At 34.9% G+C, this 12,844-nt stretch overlaps 2 protein-coding genes across 4 annotated transcripts; both read right to left on the bottom strand.

Annotated features, from left to right (window-relative positions):
- Positions 1-28: 28 nt before the first annotated feature.
- LOC122016003 (magnesium transporter MRS2-F-like) lies at positions 29-4,198 on the bottom strand. The gene is made up of 6 exons (XM_042573133.1): positions 3,673-4,198; positions 2,676-2,918; positions 1,868-1,996; positions 1,043-1,182; positions 734-866; positions 29-487 (listed from the first exon to the last, which is right to left on the bottom strand). Exons 1-6 carry the CDS (start codon positions 4,069-4,071, stop codon positions 209-211), a joined length of 1,323 nt encoding a protein of 440 aa, XP_042429067.1. The 5' UTR covers positions 4,072-4,198; the 3' UTR covers positions 29-208.
- Positions 4,199-6,684: 2,486 nt separating this feature from the next.
- On the bottom strand, positions 6,685-12,523 carry LOC122014775 (flagellar attachment zone protein 1-like). Of its 3 annotated transcripts, none has more exons than XM_042571194.1 (3): positions 12,174-12,523; positions 9,503-9,598; positions 6,685-9,283 (listed from the first exon to the last, which is right to left on the bottom strand). In XM_042571194.1, the coding sequence occupies exons 1-3, from the start codon at positions 12,333-12,335 to the stop codon at positions 6,947-6,949; spliced, it is 2,595 nt and encodes an 864-aa protein (XP_042427128.1). In that variant the 5' UTR covers positions 12,336-12,523; the 3' UTR covers positions 6,685-6,946. The 3 variants fall into 3 exon arrangements, with proteins under 3 accessions (XP_042427128.1, XP_042427129.1, XP_042427127.1); XM_042571195.1 differs by adding an exon at positions 11,180-11,315 and having other exon boundaries at positions 6,685-9,598; positions 12,174-12,310; XM_042571193.1 differs by having other exon boundaries at positions 6,685-9,598.
- Between the last annotated feature and the right edge of the window lie 321 nt (positions 12,524-12,844).

Here is a 12,844-nt window from a genome sequence, read left to right as displayed (position 1 = left end):
TGTGTAAAAGTCATAAACTTGATAAAAATAGTATTACAATCAAGTAAACAGCATAACGCCATATATCATGCTTCATCAACAATGGCAATCACTAAATGCTAAAGGCAATGTTTGATATCCCGTGATTATTATGAATACCCATAGAAACACTGAAGTAATTGCAATCGCCTGACCAGATTAATGGAAGGGCATTTGCTTGTGTTTGTGATCACTGCAGTAGTCCACTCTGGGTTCCCCTCCAGAAGAAGAATATATACAAAACTACTCCACCTCCTATTAGACTCCCCAGCGTTTGCCAAAATTTGATGGGAGAAGACTTGTAGAGCGGTATATGTATATTCATTCCGAATACAGCAGTCACAACGATGGCTGCAGTTGTCACGACGGTTGCAGTGGTCAGCATAACTCCCATCTGAAGCAGCTGGTTCTGCTTGTCATCAAGCATGATTTTGATGTAATCCTCCGTATCATCCATGTATTCCTTTAGCTGTATCAAAATAAAGATATCAGTCCATGACTTTGTCTTCGCAACCACCTTGTGCACATTAGGAACAAAAATCTAAGTTATTTGAAGTTTCAGTTTTGCTTAGTTCAAAATGCACATTAGAAATGTCAACTTAAAGCAACAACAACCAAATCTTATCCCACTAGATAGGATTTGTTAAGAAATGTCAACTTTAAACATGAAACAAAAATATAAAAAAATATTATTGAATGAAAAAAAGAACTTTACCGTGGATAGTTTACGTAGAGTCCCATCAATCTGAACAAAGTAAGCCTCTAAAAGCATTTCGAGTTCATGGATGTCAGGATTGAAACCTACTATACCACCATTACTGCTTCCAGCATTAGATTCGAGTTCATTTCTACATAGAGAAGAGATAAGTTAAATAGAAGGCACTGGATCAGGTGTAGGCCTAAAATCAACAGTAAAAGAATTCAAGTTAAAGGTGCAGTGAATTAAATGAAACAGCTCAACCAAAGGGTTATCCACTTATCCATTTAGATTCCTTTATTTCTTGAAGTCCTTAAAAATGCGCACCTTTCATCATCCAGTTCAACGTTATTGCACATTCCGAATCTTGCTGATGCTCCAACTGGCCGATGGAGAAGCTTCTCTGTCAAGTACATTCCGGCAATGTCCATCTCATTGTCCAATAAGCATTCAATTTCATCCCTTACCTATAGGAAAAATACAATCAAAATGATAACCTAAATGGGAAAGCAAAATTATGAAACCCTTATGAAGTTACTCGTCACGTCAAATAGATGCGCATGAAGATGCATAGCTAACAGAGGAGATGAAAAGTAACACTAATAAAACATGACTGAAAGACAAAACAGAGTCACATTAACAGAATAGTACCATATGGGACAGAACAACAACTACCTTCACGGAGTAGAGATATCTTAGCTAATGAAGTTTAATTTTTGAAATACTTATTAAATTCTTAATGACTATTGGATGGTCATAGGAAACATTATCTCATTAGAAGTTAATAGGACAAAGAAGTTCACAATTAACTAATTGCTTGCTTTAAATGAAAATGAAGAAATAAATGAAACTTTCAGCATACAGGTATGTGGCAAGACAATAAACATCCATAAATTTGGTACAGAATAAAAAGTCAAAGTATTAAGTACTAACAAATTTTTATACTTCAAATTGAATGGTCTAAAAATTTCATGATATGAGAGTTATATTTTGTTCTTGCTATAGAATATCTTCCTTTGAATTGCAGGAGGGAAACCAATTATGAACAAGTGTAAACTGATTTTTTGATTAAAGACAAAATTCCACATATTAAATTTTTTAGCCACCAAAATATTGTACAAATCTCTTAATTCACTTTTTCTTGTATAGTACCTTCTGCACACGTCCAGATAGTGCAACTAAACAACTCTTTATCTGTCTGACTCGCTCAAGGTTCAATGTGCTTAGTTTAGAAGTCAGCTCATCTGAAGCAGGATATGCCTCTTTCTCCAGTTCAGTAGTCTGAAAAGAAAATGCCTAAGAAGTTGGGTTCCCAGCATCTTAAATAATTGCATAAACAATGTGTAACTTGACTGCCCAATGGATTTTTGCATCATTGAAGATCAAGTAAAATAAACCCAGCCACATTAAATTCTGAACAAAAAGGTAAATTTTATTATCAAACTACATCAATCCAAGTTTCTAGCTTGGTTGCTTGGCATAGTTTCATGATATTCATCTATAATCAAATGTATAATTAATTCAAGGGAAAAAAACCCAGCCACATTAAATTCTGAACAAAAAGGTAAATTTTATTATCAAACTACATGAATCCAAGTTTCTAGCTTGGTTGCTTGGCATAGTCTCATGATATTCATCTATAATCAAATGTATAATTAGTTCAAGGGAAAAAAAAGAATCAATGTTATATTAAAGCATGGCATCGTAAAGCCTATAAATCAAATTGAGCAAAGCAAGGAAAGGGGCATGTCTAAAGGATTTACACTCATTAGAAGCTCTCAGACAATTTGAAAGACTACCATATAGTGCCTTTGCAAATGTTTTACATGAAAAACTTTGTTAAATAATCCCTCCAATATTTTCTTTAGTTTTCTGAATATTTGAAACACCGACTTTATTTTATTCCTTAAATTAAATTACAAAAAGATGAGAAAGGCAACTAGCACGAAGAAAACCAAACCTCTAATTCAAGAAACTCGCATGCAGATACAAGACATACTTCGAGTGCTCTGAACTCAAAAGGCAAAATTTTTGTCCCTAAATATCTCGCTTCATCCATATTGCATTGAGGGCTGCTCTCTTTCATATCATCATTCGCCATGAGCCTTTGCAATGTCACACAACCTTTTGAAGCATCCCTTGCAATCTCCATTTGCAACCCATCAGTATCCAGATATGAAGGAGACCTTGAGATGCCAACATCCTTCCAAATACAGAACCAAGTGTTAGCCAATAGTCTTGATCAGTTCATGAAGGTGAGTAAAAAAGTATAATCTAAAATTCTATGAATCATAAAGTCCATGGGCAAAAGTCGAAAAGTTAATTCTTGAATGAATCTAATAGGTTGAGTTTACTCCGAAAACATGAGGTAAACATCGAGGAAGAAGGAAAAGAGTCAAAAAATTATGATTGGTGTATGTATCACTCATGTACATTTTTGTATTACTTTCTGATACATCCTCCATCTTTCTATCCATCTAAATCAAGCTTCAGTAAAACTTTACCAAGACAAGGATCTTTCTCACACCAGCAATGGAGGGAAATAAAATAGTTTAAATGAAATGTTAAAAAAGAAATGAATTATATCATCTTATTTTTACTCTATTTCATGTATCAAATATACGTAGGCAGAATTCTAACTTAATTATGTCTACGAGATGTGTATATATCAATTCCGTGCATTTTCACTATTTGGATGGAAATAAAGTTGAGTAAATGAATGAAATGAGATTCCTTCTTCTTCTTCATTTTCTTCCAAAAAAGTTTGACGATCTTATTTGATTTCATTAATTGATGATCATAACAACGCACATTTTCAAATTTCAAGTCACTAAAAGAACCTACATCCATTCAGCTAAAGCAATTGTTTTTTTTTTTTCCTTTCAAAAAGATAATTCCTAATTATAAACAATTTGGATAGAAGAATGGAGTAAGATAAAAGATTACTAATGTTCTACCAGTTGAGGAGGACTAGCCGACGTGAAAATCCTAGATTGGAGATCTCGGACAAAGGGGGCGACTAAGGGATCCTTGGAATTGGGGACGAGAACCTCCGTGGCTGTAATGATCGCTCGGATATGCTCAAGACTGATCACAATGGCCCGCTCCCGTCCGAGTATAGTGGAGGGGTAGGACAGCAACGTGTCCAAGACCCTCAGATCCCGCGCGGGGATCCCCGTGCGGTGCATGATCGAGAGCTTTCCGGCCTCCTCCTGATACGAGCATCCCGAGGCGGAGATGACCATCCACTCCCTGATGGAGCTGGGGTTCCTCCGTCCGGCGACTGCGGTCAGCGGCGTGTCGTTGGCGGTGGCGACGCGGGAGAAAAGAAGACCCCTCGCTCGGCGCGTCGCCATGAGGGGTGTGAGAGAGAGGTAGGGTTTGGTGGCGGTACATTAGGGCAACGATGACGATGGTGGCGTAGTAGTAGTTGGAGGTCGTCAGCGAGAGGGAAACTGGGGAAGGGGCGATGCCTCGAACTAACTCCAGTTTCTACTGGTGAAGGACTAACGGAAACGATGCAGTTTTATGGTCTGAATAAAACTTAGAAAAAACTTTCATTTTACTTTTTCCTTTTTTTTGTCCTTTTTTTTCCTTCGTAACTTAAATTTTCTAAAATACTCATTTTAAGTTAACTAGACATATTAAGTTCGATTCTCCCAATCCATAATTTTTTTTTTTGTTAATGAAATGATAAATCTATGAACATCCATAATGAATGCACCAACATAAATACTTTCTGATTTATAATAAAAAATATTCCCGTGAAATTGAACTGACCTTTAGAATGAATAGAAGAGTTGGGTAGCTGAATAATTAAAAAAATAATAAATTGTAATTATTAAAATATGTATCAATTTTATATAATACCTCTTACTTTATGGAACTTAATTTTCCTTCCTATAACGTTTTTTTAGATAAAAATGAAAAGGATGTTTTTATTAGAATAATAAAAAGAAATAATGCTCCTTTCCTATTTATTATGGTAACAGTGCTTTATTTCGCATATATATATATATATATATATATTATCTTTATTTTTAATATTATTATAATAATAATAAAATATAACTGTTATATAATTATAACAACTACAATACCTATAATTAATTTGATAGAAGCTACCAGTATTTATTATAATATAATTATCAGTATTAATTATAAATAAATTTTTATATGGTAGTAAATATGATCCGTAGCTACGTTGAATGTTTTTATGGTAACAATTATAAACTATAATTATTACAATATAATATTATTATAGGACGCATGATTCTCGTAAGAGATTGAGAATGAGAATATAATTGTAAACGAGTCAAGCTCGAGAAAATTAAAGAGACTCGGTTGGAGCGAGTTTTTGAATTTGAGCACAAGCTCAATTATTTAATCATGGGCCCGAGCTCGACTAAAAAAATAATAAATTTAAATGTAAAAACACATGTGCACAAACATCTCCTCAACTTATTACTTAATTTTAAAATAATAATTATTTTAAATATTAAAATATTAAATTAATCGAGCTCGACGAACTTTCAAGCCGAAAACTCGGTATTAAATGGGCTCGAGAACTCATCATAATCCTCAAACTAAGTATTACTTTTCCATTCATTTTCCATTCCCCATTTCTATGTCATTCAACTAAATATCTCTTATTTTTTTTTATCAAAATTAAAATATTATAACATAATATTGATCTTATTGATAGAGATAAAGTAATTATATTTGTAATAGTTATGAACTATAACTATTATAAAATAATGTTATTAGTATTTATCAGAAGTATATGTTATAGGAATTAGGAATATAAAAATATAAATTTTGAAAATAAAATATACCTACGTGTGATAGGTCGTTGTTTTCATAATAAATATAAACAATATGATCTTTTATTGATTCTAATAAAATTTTTTATAAAAAAAAACTCTTTTGATTTTTAATTTTTAATTTTTTTAATCCTCTATCTACCTGACCATTTGGCAGCATCCGCTCAAACAAGCGACGTGTGAAAATATAGTGATGATAAATTTTTTGAATTAAAAGTAGTTTTTTTTCTTTTCTCAGAATTTATTAACAATTTTTATTGATAGGAGGAGAAGATTATATAGCTGTTTAATTTATTTTTTTATTATAATTATATTTTTAATATAATATTAATTTTAATATATTTATTTAATGATAATAGTTGAATAAAAAAAAGAAAAATTATTAATGTTAAAGATATTCGATTTGAATACCAAGAGTATGGAATCCAATCTGAACCATAAAAATTTAAAAAAAGGAAAAAATTCTTCTAAATTTTGATTTAAAATTTTTGTTTTTAGTTTTGTTTAATCCTCTACCATCTGGCAGCACACGCTCAAACAAGCCGCACGACTGTGAAAGTACAGCCATGATAATTTTTTCCAAATTTAAAGTAGGATTTTTCTTTTCTAAAAATTTATTAACGATTTTTATTGATGAGGAGAAGATTATATAGTTGTTTAATTTATTTTTTTAATTTTAATTAGATTTTTTTAATATAATATTAATTTTAATATATTTTTTTAATGATAATAGTTGAATGAAAAGAGGTAAAATTATTAGTATTAAAGATATTTGATTTTTTTTTAATGGATATGAGTATGAGATGAATATCCAGTAAATATGAATACCAAAGACGAACCCGTACGTCTCTTCAGCATTTCACCGACGGCGGAACAGACGAACCTGCTCGCCTTTAAAGAGTACGAATTGTTTTTCATTACAAAGGGAATAGGTGATGAGAAAAGAGAAGAAACCAAAGAGAGAATGAAACAGGGGCGTCGAAGAGGAAAACTAGGAGAGGCCAAGGGCAACCAAAACAGAGGAAGAAGTAGAGATGGCAATCGGACCGTAGTAGGATTTGTAGCAGCTATATTGTCCTCAAGCAAGAGCATACAGAAATTTTTTTTGCAAGTTTATATATGAACCTTACTAACAAAACAATAGGAGAATAGGAATGGCTTACAATGCAAACCCGATATTTGTTGTCTTGTTTATACTAATTTATAATGAAATCAAGTAGCAATCACGGAATGCACAAATGTGGCAACAAATACAGAGAACTGAGACGCAGAGGCTAGACACATTACACAACCATGCACTCAAAGCTAAGAACATTAATGTCATCGGATTTGCCCAACACAATCTTTCTAAATACTTTGCAATAATGAGAAAGAATGGAATCACACACCTATTTACTACTGGACTGTTTTATTTGTCAACTTGTGTGGAAGTGGGTTTCAGCGCCTCCAGTTTAGCAGTGTCTGTAGAGGTTTTCATTTTGGAGTCCAATGCTTCCACATCAGATATGCATGAATCACAATTTGCTATCACAGAAGGAATAGATGTCTCCAGTGGTGTAGCATTTATGGTAGCTTCACTAGTATTAGTTTCAGATAATTCAATTGAAGGCTCTACACTTCGTTGAGGTTCTGCTTCCTTTATATAGGCCTGATATACTTCAGTAGGTTCTTCTGTTGCACGTGATTCTTCTTCCACTTCAACTTTAGATACCTCACTAGGTTGATCTTCTGCCATACATGAAACTTCTTTCATTTGGGCTTTCGATTTCTCAGGAAGTTTTTCTTCTAGATCAGTAGGTTCTTCAGTTTTAGTTGATTCTGCTTCCTTTGTTTTGGCATTAACAACCACTGTACTTTCTCCTTTAATTTCATGGGGTTCTGCTTCCTTAGTTTCTGGTTTAGATGCCTCAGTAGGCTCTTCTCCTGTGTCTTGTGGTTTGGCTTTGCTCATTCCAGCATTAGCTACCTCAGTAGATTGTTTTTCTGCTTCATGTGGTACTGCTTCCTTCATGTCGAATTTAGATGCTTCATTAGGGTGTTCTTCCTTTTCATGTGGTTCCACCACCTTATTTTCTAGTTTGGATAACTCGGTAGGGTGTTCTCCTGTGTTATATGGTTCACTTTCACTCTTTTCAGCTTTAGATACCTCAGTAGATCGTTCTTCTGTTGAATGTGGTATCAATTCCTTGGTGCCAACTTTAGATACTTCATTAGGTTGCTGTGTTTCATGCAGTTCTGCCTCCTTGATTGCAACTTTAGATAATTCAGTAGATTGTTTGTCCTTCATGTCAACTTTAGATGCTTCAATATGTACTTCTTCCTTTTCATGTGGTTCCACCACCTTATTTTCTGGTTTAGATAACTCAGTGGGTTGTTCTCCTGTGTTATATGGTTCAAGTTCACTCTTTCCAGATTTAGATACCTCAGTAGATCGTTCTTCTGTTGAATGCGGTATCCCTTCCTTGGTGTTAACTTCAGATACTTCATTAGGTTGTTCTGTTTCATGCAGTTTTGCCTCCTTGATTGCAGCTTTAGATAATTCAGTAGATTGTCTGTCCTTCGTGTCAACTTTAGATGCTGCATTAGGTCGTTCTTCCTTTTCAAGTGGTTCCGCCACCTTATTTTCTGGTTTAGATAACTCAATAGGTTGTTCTCCCGTGTTATATGGTTCAACTTCACTCTTTCCAACTTTAGATACCTCAGTAGATTGTTCTTCTGTTGAATGTGGTATCACTTCCTCGGTGTCAACTTTAGATACTTCATTAGGATGTTGTGTTTCATGTAGTTCTGCCTCCTTGATTGCAGCTTTAGATAATTCAGTAGATTGTTTGTCTGATTCATGTGGTTCTGCTTCCTTTGCAAATTTAGATGCCTCGATATGTTGCTCTTCTGTTTCACATGGTCTTGCTTCCTTGAGTTCAGTATCACATATCTCACTAGGCTGTTCTCCAGTTTCATGAGATTCAACTTCCATAATTTTGAGCTGTTCTCCAGTTTCATGAGATTCAACTTCCCTAATTTCAAGCTGTTCTCCAGTTTCATGAGATTCAACTTCCATAATTTTGAGCTGTTCTCCAGTTTCATGAGATTCAACTTCCCTCATTTCAAGCTGTTCTCCAGTTTCATGAGACTCAAGTTCCTTTTCATGCAGCCCAACTTCCTCCATCTCAGGTTTGAATACCTCAATATGTTCTTTGATATCATGTGATTGTTCTCTGTTTGTTTCACGTATAATCTTAGCAAGTTGTTCCTTCTTCATTTCAAACTGTTCTCCAGTTTCATGAGACTCAACTTCCTTCAGTTCGAGCTGTTCTCCTGTTTCATGCAGCCCAACTTTCTTCATCTCAGATTTCAATGCCTCAACATGCTCTTTGGATTCATGTGATTGTTCTTCGTTTGTTTCAGGTACAATCTTAGCAGGTTGTTCTGTTTCCTGCTTTTTTGCTTCAGTCATTTCAAGATCAGATACCTTAGTAGGTACTTCTGTCTCAAGTATTACTGTTTTCTCAATTGCCCTCAACTCGACCACTTCTCCTGTTTCATGCAGCCCAACTTTCTTCATCTCAGGTTTCAATACCTCAACATGTTCTTTGGATTCATGTGATTGTTCTTCGTTTGTGTCAGTTATAATCTTAGCAGGTTGTTCTGTTTCTTGCTTTGTTGCTTCAGTCATTTCCAGATCAGATACCTTAGTAGGTACTTCTGTCTCAAGTATTACTGTTTTCTCAATTGCCCTCAACTCAACCACTTCTCCTGTTTCATGCACCCCAACTTTCTTCATCTCAGGTTTCAATACCTCAACATGTTCTTTGGATTCATGTGATTGTTCTTCATTTGTGTCAGGTATAATCTTAGCAGGTTGTTCTGTTTCTTGCTTTGTTGCTTCAGTCATTTCCAGATCAGATACCTTAGTAGGTACTTCTGTCTCAAGTATTACTGTTTTCTCAATTGCCCTCAACTCAACCACTTCTTCCTTTGCTACTAAAGGTTCTGGTATATGAGGCTCTGATGCAACACTTGTATGGGCTACAGTGCCAGAGCGTTTGATCGTCTCTTCAATCTAAAGATAAGATTCAATTAGTATTAGGTTTCAACTAGGTTATAAGAACATTTTCGATAACCACATTGAACATTTCATCCTGCAGGTATAAATTTTGACATATAGTGAATCAAGACTTGGTCCATCCAATTTCTAACAAAAGTGAGATTTAGATAAAAATATCTCTAATTGGAAAGCATTTACAATTAGATGGAATAAACTATAGCAAGATAACTAAAATTTTCTGTGAACTATAGCCTGCACTTGTAATCACACTATTCTCATAAAGGTAGTAAATGTTCATGGTTATAAAACTGTGCTTTAGTTTATGATGGTCGTAATATATCTCATACACCATTATGAATGTATTGCCTTTCCATTGACCAAAAAGAGAACAGAAGAATTGTAAAAGTTTGTCAGTCAACATGCCTTTAGATGACCTGGAAATCAAAAGTTCCAGGTGCAGAATAGCAATAGTACGGTCTTTCATTTCTTGGCTTCTAGGTGACAGCAGGTAGTAGGATATAGAGAAACCTAAGTAATCAGGAGGGGGCATGATAAGTTCTTTGCTAAGCATGTATCAAGTGCTGGATTACTTGAGTAGGATAGGAGGGAGTTAGAAGTAGAACAAACTTTAGCGTTGTACATGATGGCAAAGTTCAGCACAATTAACATATTCAATAAGAAACATCTATATGACAAACAACAATAGCCGATAGGTGGGCGCAAGAAGTGTTTAGAAAGAAAAAAGTCAATGAGTAGCATTTAAAATAACAAATGAAACACCAGAAAGCAAGCAGTAAAATGATGGTCAGCAGCCTTTTAGACAAAAAAAAATAATAAAATGGTGAAATCTTTACAACCCTAAATAAATAAAAAAAAACCCTCTAATTTTGCATGGTCACACTTAAAGTTTAGAGGACAGCCTGGAGCAATAAACACAACTAGAGCAAATAGCACCATTGTTATTCTTTGACGGATATTTATGAGTTGGTCAGAGATTATAAGAGCTATACCAATATTTGTTTACTGCAGGAATAAGCTCATTGGGTCATATAAGAATGAACATAGAAGACTAGCTAAATGCAATTATCTGCATTCAAGCTCAAATAACAATAAGCCTGAACCATAGAATTTTAGGAAAGGAAATCCCACATTTTAACTACTACTTGGATCTATGTAATCAATCTAACTAAAATCCTTGCCCAATATTTGTAGGCCCTTTAACCTTCCAAAAGACTGAAAATAAGAGAGTTCACACGAACAATAGATTATTAATGAATTAAATAGCACTAGAGAAAAAGGTAGAGTGTGGTATACTCATTGGCTCTAGAGTAAATTTTGTGAATCTGTGTACGCTAATAATGACATGTAATATGGTGAGCATTTATTTTATTACTTGTATTTAAAAGTATAAAATCATGGCAACTATGTAAACTCTTACATATAAATTCTGTTAAAATCTCCTATGCCAATTATCAAGAAACATCTTATCATTTTTTACTGAATCAGTTAATGTTGTCCTATTGCTGGGTTTATATGCTCATATGGAATATTATATTCCAGTAATGTTGGAGGAAAAAAAAGGAGAAGAAAACTGACTTGTATTTCTTCCGGTATGCAATGAAAGTTCCAAATATGAACTTAAGAATCTTCACCTCAAATCTGGGTTGTTGTCTCCAAGTAGTGACAGGATAGTATCCATCAAGTGGACCGTTTTCCACCACAGACATAAATGCTATGTCACCCAAACATACAGATCCAGAAACATACCAAATGATTCAGTGGTTTTGCTTCCAGTTTCAAACGTGATTAAAAAAATGCCCAGCACAAATATGCAAACTATTATTTTCTTAGTATTATGTGAAGTTCTTATTTACTTTCCCGAAGCGTGTGGATTGAAATAGTAAAGTACTAAGAACAATCTTTAGCAGAATAGTGGATATGCCATAAAACTTTGAAACTTGGAAGTCGGTATCCTTCTCGAGTTCAATTGTTTCATTTGTTAGAATAGAAGCAGAAAAAACAGCTACAAAGCAATTAAAACAAAATAAAACCTTGATGGATATCCATCAAAGCAAAAGAAAGTTAAAGATAAATAGGCATGTTCCTCCATTTGGATCATATACCCTTCATAGTTTTACCAATTCCATGATTTTTTTTTACTTGACGAAGAAATCTACAATGAACAGGGGTCAAGCTACTTTCCGATCATATTATTGTATCCAAAAGCAGTGCGAACCAATAATTCACAAACATGTGATCTTGCCTAACAAATAAATGCAAGGGCTGACACCAAAATAATTCGCATTTGTCTTTTGTTTTCACAATGTCAGCGGAGTTATTTGCCAACCGGTGGCGTTGGGAGGGAAACACAAAGGGATCGAAGTTCGCACACAAATCGACCATTTTTTCCCCCACAATAAATGCGCCGAAATGGCGATCTAAAGAGAAATAATAATAATAATAATAATAATAATAATAATAATAATAATAATAAAAGAATGAACAGAACAGAACACGCCAAAAGGCCGCAACCTTTTTTTCGTCCTTTTCGGCCGAAAAAGGAGGCTCTGACAGAGTAGGTGTAACGCACCTTGAACAAATGGTCGAGGGTTTTCCGGCGATTCTCGTCGAGCACCGATCTTGACTTGATCTTCTCGTCCCGGAAGGCATCGTCCTCCGCCTTGGAATCTGGCAAGGGCACCGGCGCCGAATCGTCCGCCTCCGCCCTGGGCTTCGTCGCGCACGCTCCCATGATTCCGCCTCCCTTCGTCGCCTTACGATCGCTCTCCTGCTCTAGCGCTCTGCTACGCCGAGCGAGACTGTGAGAAAGAGGGATTAAAGTATAATTTAAGCGAATGTTGGAGTGGCGCGAGCCGCGAGTTAATCCCGCTGTCTCCAGCGTTCTGTCTCCAGCGCATCATATTATTATACGCATTATGATGCAACAACATTATTCCTACTTTATTTTAATTTCCCCGCTTAAGGCACACGCTTTCTTCCCCCGGTGGCCATTGGCCAGGCGGGGTCAGTGGCGGAGGATTGGGCTCGGTATACCTCGCCAAAGGTGCGAGGTCCCTTTTTTTGTTATGTGGTAATTAATGTTCATTTTTTAAAAACTGGAATGGAGAAATAAGGAAAAGGAAGAATAAAAGAGGAGAGATATTAAGGCGGAGATAAGAAAGATTTTATTAGTTTTTAGAGAGGTTTTGGTAAGAAAATTGAGGGAACTACATATTTTATTTTTATTTTAAATTCACTATC

The sequence above is a fragment of the Zingiber officinale genome, chromosome 8B (genome assembly GCF_018446385.1).
Source record: "Zingiber officinale cultivar Zhangliang chromosome 8B, Zo_v1.1, whole genome shotgun sequence".
Classification (NCBI taxonomy): Eukaryota; Viridiplantae; Streptophyta; class Magnoliopsida; order Zingiberales; family Zingiberaceae; genus Zingiber; species Zingiber officinale.
This window is presented reverse-complemented; position numbering and strand designations above follow the sequence as displayed.